The 22,443-nt window shown below is 34.0% G+C and overlaps 1 protein-coding gene across 3 annotated transcripts; it reads right to left on the bottom strand.

The window, feature by feature from the left end:
• Window positions 1-1,032: 1,032 nt before the first annotated feature.
• On the bottom strand, window positions 1,033-20,395 carry LOC143257046 (creatinase-like). 3 transcript variants are annotated; one of them, XM_076515147.1, is made up of 8 exons: window positions 20,109-20,389; window positions 16,169-16,348; window positions 13,757-14,220; window positions 13,401-13,548; window positions 13,110-13,224; window positions 11,601-11,845; window positions 9,496-9,706; window positions 1,033-2,019 (listed from the first exon to the last, which is right to left on the bottom strand). In XM_076515147.1, the coding sequence occupies exons 2-7, from the start codon at window positions 16,317-16,319 to the stop codon at window positions 9,507-9,509; spliced, it is 1,323 nt and encodes a 440-aa protein (XP_076371262.1). In that variant the 5' UTR covers window positions 16,320-16,348; window positions 20,109-20,389; the 3' UTR covers window positions 1,033-2,019; window positions 9,496-9,506. The 3 variants fall into 3 exon arrangements, with proteins under 3 accessions (XP_076371262.1, XP_076371263.1, XP_076371264.1); XM_076515148.1 differs by lacking the exon at window positions 1,033-2,019 and adding an exon at window positions 2,429-2,572 and having other exon boundaries at window positions 20,109-20,390; XM_076515149.1 differs by lacking the exons at window positions 1,033-2,019; window positions 9,496-9,706 and adding an exon at window positions 10,881-11,368 and having other exon boundaries at window positions 20,109-20,395.
• Between the last annotated feature and the right edge of the window lie 2,048 nt (window positions 20,396-22,443).

Raw genomic sequence — 22,443 nt, 5'->3', positions numbered from 1 at the left:
TGTCCAAACAATAGGTGTAACAAGTAGTTTTTGATTTGGGTTTTGTTTAAAATTTAGCGCAAAACCAGACGAAGGCTATCTGTGCTATCTGTCAATAATTTAGCAGTGATAGATTTGAGAAGGCAGATAGTCAATACTATCCACAGTCTCTGTTTCTAATTTTTAACTACTGAATAAAGCACCCTACTTCCCTCGCCAATAAACTGACTGTAACGCTTATAACCTGTCGATGTGTTAGGGTGTGTGGAGTATTTGTGGTAAAGCACAGATTCGAACCTTTGTCCAAAGTTCCAAAATGTATAACTCTACCACAGGGTCAAGAAGAAATCAAGAAGACGAGTGTTAGAAATATAGATAATTATTGGTATGTGAATTAGAAGTATTGGTGTTGTTATCAGTTGAGAAACAGATGTAGAGATAAACTTGAGCATTAAAATACAGGATATTGTGTTTGTTAAAAAACATATAATTGCACGTTTTAGAATTAGGAATTCAGTTAAACCATCGGAACTGTAAATGGAAATATTGATAATTAATGTGGAAAACGTTCCTATGCATATATCGAAAATGATATTCATTTTTTTTCTATTACATAAGAATTGTTTACAAATCAGGAAGAAAAACAAACTCTTATTTAGACTGATTTATTGTTTCGTTTACCACAATGAACATTTGTTTATTATTATTATGTTTGAGTTCTAGAGCAATTGTAAGGTTCTCTAATCGCGATCGGTCGAGAGAAACCTAACGCGAGTGGTTGTCAATATTTTGACAAAATGTGACCTGATATCGATGAAAATAATTCACTTTAATAAAGTACATATGACGTTTTGTGAAAACCTGTATGCGATGAAGAAAATATGATATGATATTCGGAGTCAGCGTATAGGAATTAGTATATAACATGTTCAAAATTCGATACAATAATACCATCGCAGGTCTGTGTTACTATATTATAAACATTTTATGGATTGCGAAGTAGCTTTAAAACTCAATGTAAGCACTGATACAAAGAAAAATTATCAGACGAAAGAGAGGAACAAATTTACACTTTATTTAACAATTTCCCACCAATAGTATTACATTGTTGGAAGTCACTTCAAACTTGAAAATTAAAAAAAGGAAATAGGCTTATAGTTATTTTTTTAGAGCAGGTAGTCCAACCAATTTTTGACGATCATCAATATTGGCGTCACTTGATAACTCTGCATGAGATAATTTTAGTTATTGTGGTTTTACGTTGAAACGTTTTACCTTTAGATATATGACTCCAAGATAAACCTGAAAAAAATCACTTTTTTCCTTGAAATGTATTTGCTCACTTTAATCACTAAGCCCTTAAGGCACAGAACACTTTAGTTGGTAGAAGATGGCATCTATTTAAATAAATGTCAATATGTCTGTTTATCTGTTCCTTATATGTTACCACATTTCTTGACCAATCAACACCAAACTTGACACATTGATACCGGATGGCATGAGGAAGACCGTGAGAGGGGTAACCCCATTCTAATTTCATATTGATAGGATTATTGAAAACAGTATATCTTTCTTTTCACTATTGGCACCCTTTCGTATTTTTGTTGCATCTTAAGTACTTATTATGTTAAGAAAAAATAAAAGCATAATTTTCTATCTTTTGTTACAAATGAAGTTTTATTTCACCTGTCCAATGAACGTGTACTCCAGCTAGTGTTATAATAAGACTTATTATACTATTTTAAATCCCATCATTCTTGACGAAGACAATATAATTTTTCAGTAAGTAAAAGAAACATAATTACATTTGATCGTAGGTATGATTGAAATGTTATTACATTCACTTTTATTACTACACATTTGCACTCGAACAAAATAAAATCAAATCAGGTAGTTTGTTGCGTATTACTGCTGGTATTACTTGGCACTGTTAGTGTCACGTCACAGTAATACGTTATAGTGTTCTGCAAAGGCCGCAAGACTTCCAATAATCCATAAACAGAACTGGGGCCGTGAGACTCACAGAGACACGTGGTATCACTGTTGGAAAGATATATCGGAAATTGATTAATGCTATGTAGCGCATTAGAGAAATAATTATTCGTCTTCTGCTATCAAATTAACATTTATGTTAACGTGTTGTGTTAATTTTACCGATAATTATGCACATCGAAAGGAATGATTTATTTCATAATATTTCCATTGAAGATGTTATTTCTCATCTTGTGAAGAATTCCTTTTTAAACTTATTAATCGTGTGAACTATGTATCACTACTGTTTTAACATTTTGTTACATGTACTTCTTAAGTATATATTTTTATTAATTTACGACAAATCTTTCGGCCCTTCTATTTTTCTTTTTAATAGACTTTCTGCGTCCAGTTCCTCCCATGAAATAGAGTACTTGTACACCCTTTTCAACTACATGAAACCAGTTCAAATGGGATGCATCAACTACTTTGTGTGTGGGAAAACAGAAACAGTTCTAGCTCAAAGTTATAGTGAATGATGCAGCTCATTAGCTTCTATATTTTATTTTGCATCTTTCTATTATCTGAGTTTCAGTTTTCTTTCTTCTTAAATTCCAGGCACCTGATTAAAAAAATCTATCAAATGATTTAGAAGATAATAAAATGATTTATATTTTTGTTAATTATACGTTATATATTGAGACCATAAACTCATACCGTTAGCTAATCTGCGGCAACCTATTGTCGCCCTCACGGGTCGACCCTTTGGGCAGTTACACGCTTGATCTATCCTTAATATGCTGTGTTCCTAAGTAGTTTATTTTATTTAAGTTTCGGTATTCTCTGTTTTCATACAGTTTCCTTCTACCGTTTTTAGATCTCTTTGTTCTAATGTAGTTTTTATTTAAGTATAAGTTAACAGCCAGGTGGTTAGGGTGCTCAATTCGCAATCTGACAATCACGGATTCGAATACCCGTCATGCCAAACATGCTTTCCCTTTCAGTCGTGGGAATGCCATAATGTGACGACCAATTTCATTATCTGTTGTTAAAAGAGTAGCTTAAGAGTTGGAGGCAGCTGTTGATGACTGACTACCTTCCCTCCAATCTTACGCTGCTAAATTAGGTACGGGTATGACAAATAATCCTCGAGTAGCATTTCTCGAAAGTGAAAACAAAATATTATTCACTGTTTTCAAGTAGTTTTGTTCACCTGAGTTTTAATTTTCTTTGTTCTTAAGTAGCTTCTATTATCCGAGTTTCAGCTTTATTTTGTACATACTTCTTCAAATATTTATCTTCAACTTTAAATGTTTTCATTTTGTTTCAAAAATGGACCTTAACGTGGCCTTAATGACCAACATATCACAATGAGGGCCCAACTGTTTTGGGCTCGTGACGTATTGTCACTAATTGTACTTCGTAATATCAGATTTGGGAGTGTTACGAGTTATAGTGAATCCTCCAGTTTGGTGAAGTTTATTTGATTTATGTAGCTGATGCTGCCTCCTGGTCTGCACTTTCGAAATTAGGTATGACTATGCCTGAACCACAAGGTTTCTGATTTGGTTGTTAAGTGCTCTGTGCACATTCGACATCGTTCGATTAAACGAACAAATAATTGTGATAGGTGGATTCACCAAGAGTAGTCTTCCGCATATACAGCGGTAAGTCTACGGATTTACAACGCTAAAACCAGGGGTATGATTCTCCACGGTGGACTCAGCGGATAACCTGATGTGGCTTTGTTATAAGAAAACATACATAAAATCCTAGAATAGCCAGTTAAAGCCACGATGTAGCATTGCTATAAGAAAACACACATACAATCATAGAACAGCCAGTTAAAGCCCAGTGGTAGCTAAAAGATATTGAGCTACCTGCCTCGAGTGTAAGAATCAACAATATATGTGTGTACGTAAACACTAGTGTATCGTCAATATTGTTGTGCAGACTAATATTTCCAGAAACTCTCCTCAGGTCTATATATAAGTGTAACCAATGTGATGCGCCAAAAGACAGTATGTACTTCCAGTTTGCTATAGTCGATATACTCGGGAGCTTTAACTGTGATTAACGCCCCTTAATCGAAACCTTCGGATATTCGACCAAGAACATTTATAAATTTCGAAAATTACCAGCTGTTTAATTTCAGTGAATTCACACCAGACACTAGTACGTTTACAAAGACATTCTATACCTTCATTGATGGACAACTCGAAGTGTGATAAACAAAGAACTCTGATCTAGTTATCTCCGTGTAAAGTGAATCGTATCTGCATGTATTCCAAATCAACTCACGCATTGTGAATTTTCGATAAGACATCAAAAAAGTTCCAAACCAGACAGAAGATTCAGTTTGTAAGTTCCTGAAACTCTTGAACATAAATCATAACTTATAATCACCATTATAATAAATAACTGTTATTGTTGGTATGTTGAAATGTGCCACGTTAGTACAGCAGTAAGTCTACAGAGTTACGACGCTAAAATCAGCGGTTCGATTCCCCTCGGTGGGCTCAGAAAATAGCCCGATGTGGCTTTGCTATAAGAAAACTTACACTCATCTGTTGAAGTACACTTTTATTGAGAAAAAGGAAACTGTACGTATTACTCCTGTTGACAAGTATCATGAATTGGATTCATATTGACATGTATTCAATTTTTAAATTTAAATTACAATTTAACTCAGTTTCAGTATGTTTAAAATTGGAATGCATAAAATAATAAATTGGGGGCTTGTGTCTGAGATTTGAGTCAGAAACAAAATTCTTCAGAAAAGAAATCACAATTCAATTTGTATTTATCAGTGCCAACAAGATTTAATCATGCCTAATTATCATGATTTTCTCGAATCACCCTACCTAGAACAACTACAAACATATAACAAAAGTGAATTGCTAGAAATGTCTAAAGTTTTAGTACTAGAGATTAAGAAATAGATGAGAAAAAATGAACTAAAGAATGGTATTATTGAAATACTAGTTTATCATGATTTCTTGTCCCCACTAACCAATCAGGGTTGAGTGATAAAAATAACTTATAGATACAGCTAAAACTAAACAAATTGAGCTTGAGCAAGCTCGTATCGAAGCCTAAAAGAAAAAAAGAACGAGCTCGTATCGAAGCTGAAAAGAAGCTCTGATCAAAGCCAAAAAAACAAAACAATATCGTCAGAAAGTTTCAAAACATGGTGGAAACAAAATTAAAAATTTAATGAAATACATAAAATAGTGGAAAGAAGGACTGGAAGAAGTAGATAGAAATTTAAAAGAGGAAAAGAAATTCAGACAGAATATCAAAGCGAGAGATAGAAAAATAACCAAAATCAAAACGAAAGAATACTGAAGGAAAATAAAGAAGAAATACAGAAATTTAAGAGAGATGAAAAGAAAGTGAAAGAAAATGTACAGAAGAATTGTGATAAAAATATACATTACAGTAGAGACAGAACAGAAAGTGTACAGCTTAATGTTATAAAGAGCTATACCTTCAAAGTACAGCCCTTTAGATTACGAGTCGAACGCTATAATCACCTGGCCATGCTAGGGCTTGAAGATTTCTATTTGTTTCATGGTGGACCCGAGCTTGATTGGTTAAAGAATAAAGTTGTAGTGGAGAAAGAATGTAGGTGGGTTATAAGCTGTCTGTGTACCATTATCGCGCCGTGATGACGCTGGGCAGCACAGTTGAGGTTTGCGTAAAGCCTAGGATCCAAGGATAACAATATCATTTGTTGGCTGCAGGTATTAAAGACCATGTTCTAAAGGACTGATAAGAATGAACAGAAATTAGCTTCTAAACATTGAGCTTGAATACATGACTATTTTCGATATTTCAACTTTTATTTCTCACAAGTGTCTAAGATTAATATATTTATGTAAGTGTTAATCAACACTTTTGACCAAGTTTTATGACCAATCAGAATTACTTTTTCTCTGTGTTTCTAATCATGACGATTTCCTTTGAACATTAAGTTTAGAACCCTTCTGGCTATTTTTATAGTTTGATCCGGACTATTTGAGGTTACAATGATTTTGGTGTTGCATAAAAATGAGCCTGTCCACTGATTAAGTTGGAAGGATCTAATAGTCAATCATTTTGTTTCATTTTTAAAAAGCTTTAGAGCTTCTGCCACTACCTACCATACCTAAAGGTGGACCTAACTTTAATGTTATCAGAGTTCAAGGATGGACACGTGTGAGATCTGTAGGCTGTAATTGTGAAATCAATACTCTAAAACTTGGAGAATCAAGAAACAACAACTGTTGTGTTCTATTAATGGCCTTAATTACCACACCCGGAGAGAGAGGGATATTAGGTTCAAATGATTGCAATATTTCAGAATTGTCAGTTCTCCAGCATGTTCAAATTACACCAGAACCAGACCTCTTTCGAGAGGAGGAACAGATCAAGTCAAAGGAGTCCAAAAGCTCTATATCCATGGACGAAGCAACAATGTGCTGGGCAAAAAAAAATACCAGTACCCCTTCAGATCATGTTATTTAGAGAAAACAACAGGCACGAAATGTGTGCTAGCCTACAGTGGGATCATTGCATCATTTATCATGGTAAAAAGGTTCATATCTTTGGTGCCATAGGGGAATTAACAAATTGGAATGACTAACCATGGATCTGGCTTCCTTTGCCCATGTCCAAAGGGAACATCACTCAAATAGCAGCTGCTACTCTAGCACAATTGGTGATATTACAATCAGCTGCAATGGCAAATTGTACTGTTTACATCCAGTCTTCAGCCTTTGACATCACTGAAAGTTTTGTTCGAGAGACAGAGATGGAGAAATTAAATGGAAGAAAAGATTTTGCTCCATCAAATCATGGTGTGAAAGTGTTACTACCATAAGTAGACAGACAAATGAATGGAGGTTTATTTGGGCATTGTAGAACGATGTGGATCAATTATTGTTGTACTAAGTAACTTTGTCTGTGGCCAAATATATGTAAGGAGTTGCGGCTGAAACATCCACTGTCCTGGGGTTTTCTTCTTCCATTTGAGCAAACAGTTGTCTAACTGATCTTTTTTTTTTTCAAACTTTCATCAGAGAGTTTCGATGTTTCTCGCTATTTGATCTAAAATACCATAATACTTAAACTGCGCTTTTAGTATTTTATATGCAACTTTAAGTTCCGCCGTCAAAGAAACTCCTTCCTATAATTTCAGTCGCTTCGACAAGTTTAGTAAACGTTTTGTCTTTACCCGGCTCTTACATTTTACTTTAGAAACTTCCATCTAATGCGATACTCCAAATGTGTTTGATAAAGAAAACCAATACCTGGTACAGTTCTCAAATGGAAAGTTGCTTAATTATGTTAAAAGTGGTACTTTTAAATGAGCAGCAAAATGAATAGGATGTTGTCGTACTTCAATCCATTTACTTTGAAATTATTTTACACTGTGCCTGATATGTTTTCTATGGAACCTCTCTGTCATAATTTGTTCATTTTTTTCTACTTGGCGATGTTAATGAACTGGTTTACATGCAGATACAATTCGCTTTACACGGAATTAACTAGCTTACAGTTCTTTTTTTGTTACACTTCGAGTTGTCCATCAATGAAGGTATAGAATGTCTTTGTAAACGTACTAGCTGAATTGGTTAGTGGGTATACTTGAGTATTTCCCTAAAACTTCCTCAGACAAACAATCATGATTGACTAGTATTTCAATAATACCATTCTTTCGTTCGTTTTTCCTCACCAATTTCTTAACCTCTAGTTTTAAAACTTTAAAAACTTCTAGTAATTCACTTTTGTTATATAATTTATCAGTTGTTTGAGGTAGGGTGATTTGAAAAACACATGATAATCAGATACGATTATCTCTTGTTGGCACTAATAAATATGAATTGAATTATGATCTAATTTCCATTGAATTTTGTTTCTGATTCAGGTTTCATACACAAGAACCCAATTTATTGCTTTGCATTATAATTTTAAATAGACTGAAACTGAGAGATTGTAATTTAGACCTAGAAATTAAATACATGTCGATATGTTTCCAATTTATGATAGTTGTTAACATACGGCTTTTTATCTTCAATACAAATATATTTCAACATACAAAAAAATAACAGTTATTTATTATAATGGTGATTATAAGTAATGATTTATGTTCAAGAGTTTCAGGAACTTACAAACTGAATCTTCTTTCTGGTTTGGAACTTTCTTGATGTCTTTTCGAGGATTCACAATGAGTGAGTTGATTTGGAATACATGCAGATACAATTCGCTTTACACGGAATTAACTAGCTTACAGTTCTTTTTTTGTTACACTTCGAGTTGTCCATCAATGAAGGTATAGAATGTCTTTGTAAACGTACTAGTGTCTGGTGTGAATTCACTGAAATTAAACAGTTTGTAATTTTCAAAATTTATAAATATTCTTGGTCGAATATCGGAAGGTTTCGATTAAGGGGCATTAATCACAGTTATAACTCCCGAGTATATCGACTATAGCAAACCGGAAGTATATACTGTCTTTTGGCTCATCACTTTGGTTATATACATATATAGGCGTGAAAAGAGTTTCTCAAAATATTAGTCTGCACAACAATATTGACGATTCACCAGTGTTTACGTATACACATATATTCTGTTGATTCTCAAACTTGAAGCAGGTAGCGTGGTATCTTTTAGCCTCCAGTAGGCCCTAACTGTCTACTTTAGGATGTGTGTGTGTGTGTTTCTATAGCAAAGCAACATCATGTTATCCGCTGTGTCCACCGATGGGAATCGTACTCCTGGTTTTAGCGTTGTAAATCCGTAGACTTACCGTTGTACAAGCGGGAGACTACTCAAAGATGAATCCACCGATCACGATTATTTGTTCGTTCAAACGAACGATGTCAAAGGTGCACAGAGCGCTTAACAACCGACTCAGTAACCTTGTGGTTCAGGCAAAGCTATACCTAATTTCGAAAGTGCAGACAAGGAGGCTGCACCAGCTGCAAAATCAAATAAACTTAACTTAAGTGAGGGATTCACTATAACTCTTAACACTCCATTATCTGACATTGCGATGCGCGATTGGTAACAATACGTCTCGAGCTCAGAAGTACGATTCCCATCGGTGGACTCAGCGGATAACCTGATGCGGCTTTGCTATAAAAAACCAATACACATATCCTAGAGTAGTCAGTTAAGGCCTAATGTTGGTCATTTGGGCACGCCCATGTCCATTTTTTAAATCAAATGAAAACGTTTAAAGAACAAAGAAAATTTAAACTCAGGTGAAAAAAATTAATTGTAAACAGTGAATAGTAGTTTGTTTTCAATTTCACGCAAACCTACACGAGGATAAACTATCTCACTCGTACATAATATAGCAGTGAAAGATTATTTTATGAAGGCAAAACATTTTAGAAAAGACTTTTTATTTAGTCACAAAGACTCAGCTAACATTTTGTTCTAGATCTTGTCACCCTTTTTCGGAGGTCTTCAGCTGCCTGAAAAACAAATCAGCAAAAACCTCAAAACATTAGGAGCACACTTTCCAACTGATTATAAAAATATAATTGAACTTACGTAAATATATTTCATTTTTTGATAACGTTGTGTTCCGGTCCAACTGGAAAACGTGTGATATTTTCTGTCCCCCTGTCCGTAATGACGAGAATGTCATGTTCTCGGAAGCCGCCAGCTCCAGGTTGTCCTTCTGGAATTGTTATCATCGGCTCCATGGAAATCACCATTCCTGGTTCCAGGATGGTATCTATGTCCTCACGTAGTTCTAATGCTGAAATAGAAAATATATATATATATACACATAACTCGGGCTAACTTGTGCAGCAGACAAACAAACATCACTTTTGTTTTGTATTTTATTTAAACACTTATTCCTCTTACTAAACTTAATTGAAGTTTTCAAACGATATATTATTAACTCAATTTTGAACAATTTTATTCTCTTAATTTTTAGTTGTTCAGATGTGAATTAAATAAAGTTTTAATTAGCATTTCTTAATTAGAAACTGAGGCGCCTTCATACGAATATCTCTTGAACAATAAATATTATAATTGAAACATGTACAGAAATATTGTGAAAGCATAATTAGAAAGTGATCAATTAACGAAAGAAGAGGAATATATTTATATCTTTAGCGAATAAAATAATTTCAATCGTGTGTTCCTTTCGTTTCGTATCTCTGCTGACGACGTCTTAAGTTCAGTAACAGAGCTTGTCATGTCGGCTACAATATGTCATACAAGACACTTACAAAACTATTTATATCAGTTATTACTAATAGCCCATTCTATAATTCTGTCTTAACTACAAACATACTTACTAGAATATATGACCAGCAAAAAAGAACTTAAAAAAATATTGCCAGTCTTATTATGACGTAATGTTACACAAACTACAGATCAATAGGACATATACCTAGGATGTGTGTGTGTGATTTTTACAACAAAGCCATATCGGGCCAGCTGCTAAGCCCACCGAGGAGATCGATCCCCTAATTTTAGCGTTGTAAATTCGTAGACTTATCGCTCTGCTAGCGGGAGGCCCAGCTCACCTGACGAATTTTGTTCTTTGACAAAAGGTCTTGTCGACAGCGAGAATGTAACTTGCTTCACTTCCATATTTAATTTGAATTTGTTCTCTTTCAGTTCATTTACTAATTATTCTTACCACTTTGTTAACCTGTAAAGGTTGTTCCATATATACATTCTATTTATACTGTATTACTATTAACCTTCAAAGAAGAATTAATTAAATTACAAGAAGGTTTTTGGTACTGGAAGAGGAGTATTGATGTTAACAATGAATTTACCTCACGAAACGTTCGAAGCATTTTGTAAATGTATAGATTTGTTGTGCACAAAAAAAAAACAGATGTCTTACGAAAGTATCTGTACTCGTCTATCTGTCTGATTCAGACTCTTAACACGTCGAAATGCAAGAAGATCGGGAGTAGAATGAAAACACTTCTGTTCATAATACATTTTATACGTTATACATGCATAACTTTTAGAATTTCTAAAGTAAATACATACAGTTTTCTCGAGTATTCCGACTGTTCTGTTATTTACTTTTTTCCGCTTCCAAATGGGCAGTGTAGGGTAAAATGAATATTTTATAACTGGCGTCTAACACATAACACTGTGTCGAATGGTACTCTTTTCATGAAAGTTCGTGGCATGCTCAGTATATTCATACTATTTAACAGTATGTTACTTTTAACTAAACAAGTCACTTGGGCGTTTTCAAATACGACGCCGTCTTCGGGATTCATCAGCTTTCACAGCCACCTAGACAAACAGCTCACACGACGTGTGCACGTTTTAAACATTCAAAATCCCAATTTTTTTATGTCATTAAGAATATAATTGGCAAAGTGTTCAAAATCGTTAGAGTTGTTCGGTCTTTTGAAATCTACATAATGATTGACGTAACCTGAAAGGATAAATGTTTCAGTTGAGAATAAAACGACATTAATAAAAGTGTGTGAAAACAAATAAATATTTTAATTACGTTTCAGTTTTTCTACCCCCTTCTCTAATGTCAAATCATGTTTAGAAATATCGCATTTATATTTATATATACAGATCTTTATGAATTACAAATGACCTATATAAACTCGTATTGCCTTCACCGATAGTATCACACAACATGAAATGTTACCAACCTGCCTCTCGTCCGTAGTAATGACATATAACACCAAAAGAGTGTCCGTAACCGAATGTTCTTTTATCCAACAGTCCCTCTTCTGCAAATACATTATTTAGTTCAAGCGCAATGTCACAACATCTTTTTCCAGCTTTGATCAGTTCCAGTCCTTTCCTGTAAACTCGCATGTTACCTTCCCAGTATTTCAGGTGTTCATCGGAAACATGGTCAAAGAACAAGGTTCTCTCTAACGCTGTATAATACCTACAGGCATTATGTTGTACAATTACATACTTTACCACAACTTGGCAACCTTTATGTTACTGTAATGCGTTTAAAAAACATAGAAAAAAATCGTTAAAAGCTTATCTAAGTAAAATAACAATCGTATTCCAGAAGCTTATATTTCAGTATTCTATGTGCGTAATAAAACGCTATCTATTGAATGGCACAACAAGCATAAATCCAAAAAAATCACACTTTGTTTATTCAATATTTAGGCACTTAGGACAATAACTACTCTGTTAGAATAACTTCATTACCACAGAACATAATGTTAATTAACTGTACTCTTTCCACAACAAAAACACGATTTTCACCAGGAATGTTTGTTTGTTTCGAATTTTGCGGGTTGTCTGCGCTAATCGGCCCTAAATCAGCGATGACTAGAGCAAAGGCTGCTAGTCATCCTCACCCACCGCCAATTCATGGGCTACTCGTTTACGAAAGAATAGCGGGTTTGACAGTCACTTTAGAACGCCCCACGGCTGAAGTTGAGCGCCCTAACTACCTGCCAATGCCGGACGCATTAGGACTTTACGTGAAGATTTGATTATATTTCTATTAATGTAATTTTTAAACGTAGTACAGAGAAACCAGATTTCTTAAGAAAACAAACAAAACTAAAACAATTATTTTTTTTTTTAAAACGGTATCAGTTTTAATATATAAATCTATTGCGGTTTATATTAGTAAAACTTATGAAAATTTTGGATTATGTAGATTAATTATTTTAGTGGAATACATTTTCTATGACTAACAAGCATCATCTGGAAACTTTCACGTGAAATAATTCGCAGCAAAAAAAAATCTTTATTATATTATATTAATTTTTTCTAATGTATATTTTTCAGTTCAATATGAATACCAAAGTTGGAAATTAGTAACATAAACAGCAGCCCGAAAGATGGCGTATCTTTTAGGAACAATAATCAATAAATAACGCTTTCAGAATGTCCCTTTTTCGTTTTATTTTCGCTGTGGGGCTGGTCATTCTTGTGCGATATGTCTCTGTCTGGGACCCCTCAGCCAGAGCATCGACTTCTGCAGCTTCACCCAGATCCGCAATGCGAGCACTATGAAAAGTTATATGTATATATATTGTTTTGATCATAACATAAAATGGTTAAAAGACAAAAATGTTAGGTCACTCTAAATCTCTAATACAGTGGCGAATATAATTTAGAAACAATATTGCGATTCATCAACAAAATATCTTAAGTTTTCCTGTTATAAATTTTATATTTACCCATTTATCATTGGAAAACAATTAAGACTTAAGATGTCGCCCTTCTTTACTCTTCGCGACGTCACAGGGTTATGAGCACCATCTGTATTGATTCCAGATTGAAACAATGTCCACGCTAGAAAGAAATTAAAGGATACCATAGCATAATTTTTGAAAACTAAACACAGTTTTAAAAGAGTAGATAATATTAACCAATCCTAAAATTTCAACGACGTTTACGTTCTTTTTCCCCATATTTTCTAATGCTAACACTTATAGGGATAAATAAACAACAAATAAAGTACACTTAACTGTCTCTAATATCTGTAGACGGAAATGTCTTTGTAATTTCTTCAATCATGGTTTTAGTGGCATGGTTAGCAACCTCGTATTCTGGGACCCCCTCAGCCAGAGCATCGACTACTGCAGCTCCCCCTAGATCCGCAATGCGAGCACCATGCTGAAATGGTATGGTTTTAACAAACCATTTTTAAAATTATCTTTAATTATTTTACAAAAATGTTACGTCTACGCGTTATTTCGGAACGTTATGTATAATTAGCATCAATTAATTAAAATAGCATTTTAATCGTAATGGTAATGTAATAATAAGAAAACTAAAATCCCAACTTTTTACAAAAGCAGAACTATTTGTCTTCAGTCCCCACCTTTATTAATTTTATTTCTTCCGGAGACTTTATCATACGCATCCTTTCTGTGGATTCTCCAATATCCACCAACTTGTTTAGAGGCAAAGCACTCAATAGCTTCCCATAGTTCTGAACAGAGAGATGGTCAGCCTCGTATCCAATGGTTCCTTCAACATCTTTTAGAAGATCCTTTACAGCATGAAAAAAATTATCTCGTTTCCAGTCTGTGTAAATCACGTTTTCATCGTAGCTTACCCTCCACGGTTGAGAATAGTCTACTAGGGCGGACACTGTGACGTTACGCTGTGGAGTGACTACAAGGCCATATGGTCTTCCAAAGGGGGTGTACAGAAAGTTAGAGAAATAAGCCACGTTCTGGATGGACGTAAAAACAACTCCTCCAATACCTTCAGTCTCCATTTTGTTCCTCAAAAGTGTAAGTCGTCTTTGAAACTCGTCATTAGAGAAGATTGGTGTTACCTGAAAATTTAACATTAAAATTACAACATTGGAAAAATCTGAAGAATGGGTTTTACAGTCCAAAATAAATACACCTGAACCGTCTCATATCCTCGGAATCAGTTGTTTGGAGACGGTATTTAAAATGTAATTCACTACAGGCTAGTACTTTTTATTCTCTGAATTATTCTGTTAAGTTTATTGAACTATTGTATTTGTATAGAGTTAGATATGGACCAGATTTTCTACATTTGATGTATGTGACTTATCAGCGACAAATTTCAACAATAAACAATCATCAACACAGTCACTTTTAAAAATAATATTAAAACTAGTCACAGGTATATATGTTCGATGCACTGTCTCTTTCGTCAAAGTCATTACAGACTGGTTTAATTACGTTAAAGCACAATTAGCAAGACGAACTATTCTTTACTTTGTTATTACAAAACAATCTGAGATAATCTTACTTTGAAAATCGCCACTAACACTTTTTATGTCTAAATTTACAACTACTGTGGAGTCGTTAAAAGCTATCTTATAGACAAAAGAACTGATGTTGTAAAATGGCATGGTCAGTCACCTGATATAAATATGTTTGAAAATTTATGGACTAAGTTAAACAGATTAACGAAAGATCACAAGCCAAACACGGAGGATGAATTTTGAAGTACTCAAAAAAAAAGTGGCAGTCAATCACTCAAGAATATTTGCACCAACTCATTGAATGCAAGTAACGGCGATGTTAAGCAGTACTGAAATTCAAGGGAAACGTAAATAAATATTAAGTTGTGAAACTGGTTTATGCTATTTTTAGTTTCACTTCTATGTTCGAGTATTGCAGAGAAACTTGTTTGATAAACTGGTAGGCTATTTGGAATAAAAAGATCTTAGAAAATACACCAAGTGTACAATACTTTTTATGAAAAAATGTAACTAAAATCGTGAAAGTTCCAGGTATTTTCGAAAGCTAGTTTTAAATTAGGATTTTATTTCGTCGAGTGCGTTTTAAAAACATTTAGTTTACATGAACACGCATTATAACAGTCCACCCGTTTTAAAATTATATATTAAAACAATTGAAACGGATATACAAAAGTTCGATATACTGTTGATAATGAAAACTTTATCTAGAGCATTATCTATTTTTCCCTTTCTCGTCAATGTTCAGTGAGGTTAATCAGTTACTTTAGGATACAACTGATGAAAAAAATTATTTTTGTACTGTGTTATTACAATACAATCTGAGATAATGTCACTTTAACAACCACCACTTCGCACTAAACTAACAACTATTGTAATTTTGGAACTTGACAAACTGAAGATATTCGAAGTCCTGATCGCCAGTGTTAATCAATATATAATTAACCTTATTTAAGTCGGACCCTCTGAAAATTGGCCATTCCTTTAAATCTGGTACAGGACAAATTTCTCTGTTGTACAGAATTAGTTCATTATCTAAATAATCAGTGTATCTAAAAACTCGGGCACCTTTTTTACAATTCGGTTACTTATATCTTTTCAAATTTTCAGATGTTTCATAGAATTTTCTATCCAGTGAAAATACTCTGTCTTAGCACCAGTTTTCCAAAGTGAAATAAACTAAAACCTTTTTTATTATTAGGATAGATTTTCGCAAATACACAAGTCCCACTTCAACTGCATGAACGAATTATTTGCAGAAAAAATAAAACCAAGAGAACTACATTTTCTTGGGCATATTTTTTTAAAAATAAGGGCAATTTATTTTTGAAATAAATTTACTTCATGATCACAAAAATCTAATTTGTTTGAAGCATCTTCAGTTATTCCACTTTAACAAAATATACGTCGAAAAGCAAAAGAAATGATCTTTTCTTCAGCAAAAAAACTAACAAGCATATTTTGAAGAATACATTTCTAACTTATTAATAATATTATAAAAGTTGAGTTTTTTCACACAGACACACATATGTCCGTGAATTACTAACCTTTTTCCATTTTGAATCTGTAGTGTTTGAACACTTAAAAACTTTTCTATATTCGATGAAGAACTAGAAACTCCCAAAGTGAAAAACCTGTGAAGAAAGTTTAAACGTAGTTTCTGGCAACTAGTGACAGCAACTCGTTTTAGGTTCTGCATGGTGCCTTTTTTTCTCACACACCTGGTTCCTGTGGAAAGTTATTTTATGTAATACCAACATGTATGAAATTTATCTATGGTTCTAACTAAGATACATATTAATCTATTGTAAATAATCTATTAATTTATTTCTTGTTGTTTCCGTGTATAACATGGATCTAACAAAACCGTTACCTACTGTTGCATAAGATAATTGTACTGCATCCAGTATCATGGATGTGTCCAGCGCTACAAGAAACCTCAGAACTGTTTTGTCTCGAGGTCAGATTTCCACAGGGAACGGAAGCAGCCGTTCTAAATCTGTGGTTCTGGAGAGGTTGCCTAATTATGGAACGGCAGCAGAAGTGTATAAATTTCACAATGATCCTCCGAAATCAAAACCTGAAACTCAGATGGTCCAAAACCTATTGGTTTGAAATATACTGATCAAGGTTCATCAGAGACTATTCACTTATTGTGTATTACTTCTACGTGTTAAGATAATCACGAGATGAAGAAGTATTTTCGGTTAAGAAGTCGTGGATCACGAACTTAAAACAAAAATGTTTTTATCATAATTCATGAAATCAAAAAAATATTGATTATTAGACCTTCTGTACTTGTTTTAGACAAGTACATCTCTTACAGAAAGACTTAAATTTGTATGATTAGTTTTATTCATATTTAGAAAAGTATATTTAACTTATAATTTCAATGATTAGAGATTCATTTTATAATTCGTTACAGAACCTTTACTATGATTCTAGAAAATTGATGTAAGTTCTGTACGATATACACAGCTAAGAGAAAACTATTTATTCCAGTTAAAGCTACCACAAAAAAAGTTATTGATTAGTTTTTGTGGTGATTATTGTTGGATCTTTCAAAACAATCATACATGATAAAAATTAACATCTTGGAGATAACTGACTGGCTCACAATGAGAGTCAAAGATTATGTATTAGCTGATACATCGAGTCATAAAAGATTTTAACTCCCTTATTTAGTAAACATCCGTAAGTTGTTTGTTTGTTTGTTTGTTTTTTGGAATTTCGCACAAAGCTACTCGAGGGCTATCTGTGCTAGTCGTTCCTAATTTAGCAGTGTAAGACTAGAGGGAAGGCAGCTAGTCATCACCACCCACCGCCAACTCTTGGGCTACTCTTTTACCAACGAATAGTGGGATTGACCGTCACATTATACACCCCCACGGCTGGGAGGGCGAGCATGTTTAGCACGACGCGGGCGCGAACCCGCGACCCTCGGATTACGAGTCGCACGCCTTACGCGCTCGGCCATGCCAGGCCGCCGTAAGTTCAAAAAAGAAATGGCCGAGGAAAAATCAAAGATGCTTTCGTTCCATTTATCTTGCTTACTTGGTTTTTCCACAATTATATCACGCGGATTTTTCTGAGAAAGAGGTTTTTGTAAAATAGTATACTCTGTTGAAAGGCTTGCACCACTACAAGGATGGGTAGATCATCATTTGGCCAATCAAATCGATATTGCATCATATACAGTTTGCACTGTTGGGTCCCTTCTACAGCAGTTTACTTGTAAACGACAGTCGGTTAGTTCTATTTATAATTTTTCTCCTTGTTTTTTTTTTTAAATTATGTATAAACTAAGGTAAAAGTAACAAACTAAAAGCATATTTTCATTATACAAGGTAAATGTCATTTAGATATATGGAGAACAACACCCAGCTACTAAACATGGGTCCATATTAACAAATAGCGAGGCTAGGATTAAATTTTATTGGGCTATAAGAGCTCACATCTGCTGTTGCAGGAGGAGCACTTCTGCCTTTTAGAGAATGAATATGGATTTCTACAATTGACTTTATGCCATTGGTCATAGTGCACATATTGTACAGGATTATATCGTCAAAGTTACAAACTTATTAAGAGCTATTGTGCAGAGCTGAGCAGAAAATGGTTATCCATGATCGTAAACCAGTTAGTCAGAACTCTCCAGATAGTTAATGTGCTTGAATCGCTATCTGAGGGTTGCAGATTCGGATCCCTGTCTCAAACATGCTTGCACTTTCATCCGTGAGAACGTCATAATGTGATAATAAATCCAATTCTTCGTTCGTAAAAGAATAGCCCAAGAGTTGGCAGTGGAGGATTATGACTAGCTGCTTTCCTTCTAATCGTTCACTACTAAATTAGGAATGTCTAGCGCAGATATCCCTCGGGTAATTTTGCATGAAATTCAAAACAATCCAATTCAATCAGTTACTGTAGATAAGTTGCAGCACTCTGAAGGAAAAAATAGGATGACATCACGGTAAATTGCATCAATAACCTCATCGACAACATGCTACGTCGTTTTGCGCAGGGTTTTGAAATACAACGAGGACCAATCAAGTTCTGAGTGTTGAATGTGAACCGGTAATAATGACGTTCTTTGTTTAGAAGCATGCAAACATTTTGACTTAGATTGAAATTCAAAATTAAGGACGACTATGTTCAGATAGTATTTTGTGCAGCTCTGCGCGAAAAATCCAGAACTGATAAAGGCATATCATAATTTATCTAGAATTACTGGCAGAGAGCATTTATTTCAATACATGTACATCTTTTGTCTTTATCCATCTATCCTTTCAAATATTGACTTATGATACATCTAAAGCCTTGTTTTATGTAAACAACTGATTTTTGTGAGGATGCATTTCTTAGAGTTTATAAAAGTTAGTACCTTATAATATATTGAATTATTCAACGGTAGTAAATTTTATCTAATAAAACAGAATGTTCTTGTAATGGAGATCAAGACGAGCTTGCAAGGTGTAATGACTTTAACAATGCATTGCTACGTTACTATTTGCAGCACTTACTACTATTGTCTTGTGTAAATGATTCAGTAATGTTACACATAAACAAAACTATTTTAAAGAGAAACTCACAGTTATAAGAACCTTGAAATATTAGTAATATATGTTTTGTTTAAGCCGACATAATTTACATAATTTCATTACACTTTTCTTATCTCCACCACTGCAGTTGTAGGGATGTTTACGCCCCTCTTGGTAAGTGTGTTTGTCAGAAAGCTTTTGCAAGAATGGCGAAATGTATTTTGACGAAAATTCTTATAAATTTGAATTATCATCCAACTTAGAAGAGATTAGTTTTGAAAGGTATATGCCATGAAATGCAATAAAAAATCTGTTACTACGGGGAATAAATTAACACACTTTTTTTGCTCTAAAACTCAATTAAAAAGGTTTGAATTTTGATGAAACTTGTTGAACGTATGTCAAATATTTTTCCTTATTATTCTCTCTGAAATCACCCGTGTTTGTTGATTATGACAAACACAGGGAAAGATTTCAGTATGTTTTGAGGGCCGAATATAATGAACGCTGCATGCCTTAGTTTCTCTCTTTACTGAGTACCCTTTAATGAAAGAAATTGTAGGAATACTTAATACATGAAAAAAGTATATTTTATCCCCCATTGAGAAATGTATGACCCAAGCTTAACAAAAGACAATATTAAGGACAATGCTTTAAATTCTTTAATGACATTAAAATGCAAACACAGATTAAATTATAAAAATTTAAATTGAACGAGTATTAAAATTGGAAGACTAACAGTAACGCTGTTTTAAACACAATAGTAAAACACAAAGATATAATTTATATTTTACATTTAATTTATAATTGTAATTCGAAGCTTTTCTACACAGCTCCAAGTAAAATAACAAGTAAAAATAACACTAAAATAAAACACAATTAAACAGAATAATTCGAAGATTAATGTAAAAAAAGGAATTTTTTTGAGTTTTTCTCAAAAGATAATTTACTTGTTGTTTTCGAATTTCTTCACCGGTATCGCAGAAAATCCTTTTCTTATTCCTTCAACTTCTTCAATCCAAAGTATATTAAGTATTCCCAAGTTAGCCTGAGCAGCCTGCAAGATAATGTATACTTTACAAAGCAATATAGATTTATATACCAAAAAGCTATACTACGAAAACCTTGAACGAACAACGCCTCTTCTGTCAGATAATGGCTCCAGCCTACAATCACGTTTCACCAATGGCGGACTTCGCCTCGAGCTGCATAAGTTGTAACCTTAGGCTTTTCGTTATGAAGGACTTTGAAACAAGGTTAAGATATTTGTGCTTTATGTACAGAGAAGTCTGTTAGGCATAGGATCTCAACAGGTCTAAGTCCACTCCTAGGATGTACTTGTAATCATAATTTTTTTATTATAATTTAAAGTTGGTGAGAGGGATTAGTCACAAATGTCGAGTTATCGTCATGGTTTGATTTCTTCTGAATTTCAACCAAAGCTACACAAAAGATATCTGCGATATCCACCCCTAATATAGTAAACAAACATGTTTAGGTGTTAAGGCGCTCGACTCGTTATTTGAGGGGTGCGGGTTCGAATCCCTGTCACACCAAAAATGCTATCGCTTTCGGCCGTGGGGACATTATAATGTTATGGTTAATCCCAATATTCGTTGGTATAAGAGTGGCCCAAGAGATGGCAGAGTCTGGTGATGACTAGCTACCTTTCCTCGTATAGTTTCATGTGAATTTGAAAAACAATCAAACCCAAATTTAGTGATGATAAACTAGTGGGAAGGCGGACAGCCAAACCACCTACATCGAACCTTGGGTTGCATTTGTACCAACTATTTATCGGATTAACCGTTATATATTAGAATACCTCAACGGCTGAAAGTGAAAACAAGTTCGGTGTGGCAAGAATTGGAACCCGTGACCCTCAGATTAGGAATAAAGCGCTTTAAACACCAGATCGTTTTGTAATGGACTAAAGAAGACGAACGAACTATAGTTAAATTACACTATGAAAGACTAGCGAATTTTTAATCACTAAACTGAAAGCGACCGTTGTTCTCAGAAGATAACATGTCAAACCAAGTGTGTTAAATGAAATGATAGTGCAGTTTTTATCTTTTTTATACACATTTTATCCCATTTAATTTCGAAAACAGAATTAGAGTTAGAATAGAAATTAATAAAACATTTTATTGTAAATAAAGAGTTTAGATAAAACCCTTTAAACTTGTGATTAACAATCATTTTATGAAAGACGGATAACAACACAAAAAGATAAGATATATGTGTTCCTACACCAGCTTATTATACTCCATTCTCAGTGCTTAGGATGTGTCAACCTTGCGTTAGTCCAGAATATTTGGGTGAGAGATTCGTGTCCAGATTTCAAGTAGCTGTTGTACAGGATAAACTGATCATACAATTGACATTTAAAGTTACGTTAAAGCAGAACCCGAACTATTTCTTTGAAGCACTTCTGGCCTGGAATGTCAGGACACACAAACAGGTGATAAAATGTCTGGCACTAAGTTTGGGTGGACTAGACGTCAATACTACTGAGCACTTGAACAACCCACACTATGGGACTGGAATATAATTTCAGCCAAATTTTGTAAATGTACTTATCCAATGGAGAATTGTGTTGTTTATTGTTTTAATTTCAAGGCTCAAAAGAGGGAAACTTCCAAAAACTGAGATGCCTTGGTGGATGAGCCAATTGTTAAGATATTCTTATAGGAATTCGAGAAAGATGTGAAAAGTATTTTCCTCTTAATAGAAGTACTTCATTTAAAATGATGTTCCAGATTTACAGGAATAACATCTAATAATAAGGAACTACAACAGGTTCACAACACATTTTATGAGAAAATGTGACTAAAATCATGATAAGTTTCGATATTTACAAAAACCTGTGTTAAAATCAGGATTTAATATCATATTTGAACTGATATGGTCGAATGCATTTTAAAGGATATAATTTTACACATATTTCTGTTTTTCAATAAGAGATATAACAAATTAATAACATTTCCAAGAGGAGCCGCTTCTTTTTTGCTCACTACAAAACGTTTCTCACACAATTATTACCTTTTGTACAGATTCAAGGGAGACACTTGCTCTTTTATTGTGTTTTGACGTTGGTTTTGTCGTGAATAAATAATTTTGTAATCTGTGTATTTACTTCATTTTCTATCTTTCTGCACAAAGAATGGCTTGAGATTGGGAATGAATGTATTCTTTATTTTCATTTTCCTGAACCTTCTGTTTCCAAGCCCTAACTGACTACCCTTATGTTTATACAGTACCAGGGAACGCTGCCTATGTTTT

This window comes from Tachypleus tridentatus, chromosome 7, assembly GCF_004210375.1.
Source record: "Tachypleus tridentatus isolate NWPU-2018 chromosome 7, ASM421037v1, whole genome shotgun sequence".
NCBI lineage: Eukaryota > Metazoa > Arthropoda > Merostomata > Xiphosura > Limulidae > Tachypleus > Tachypleus tridentatus.
This window is presented reverse-complemented; position numbering and strand designations above follow the sequence as displayed.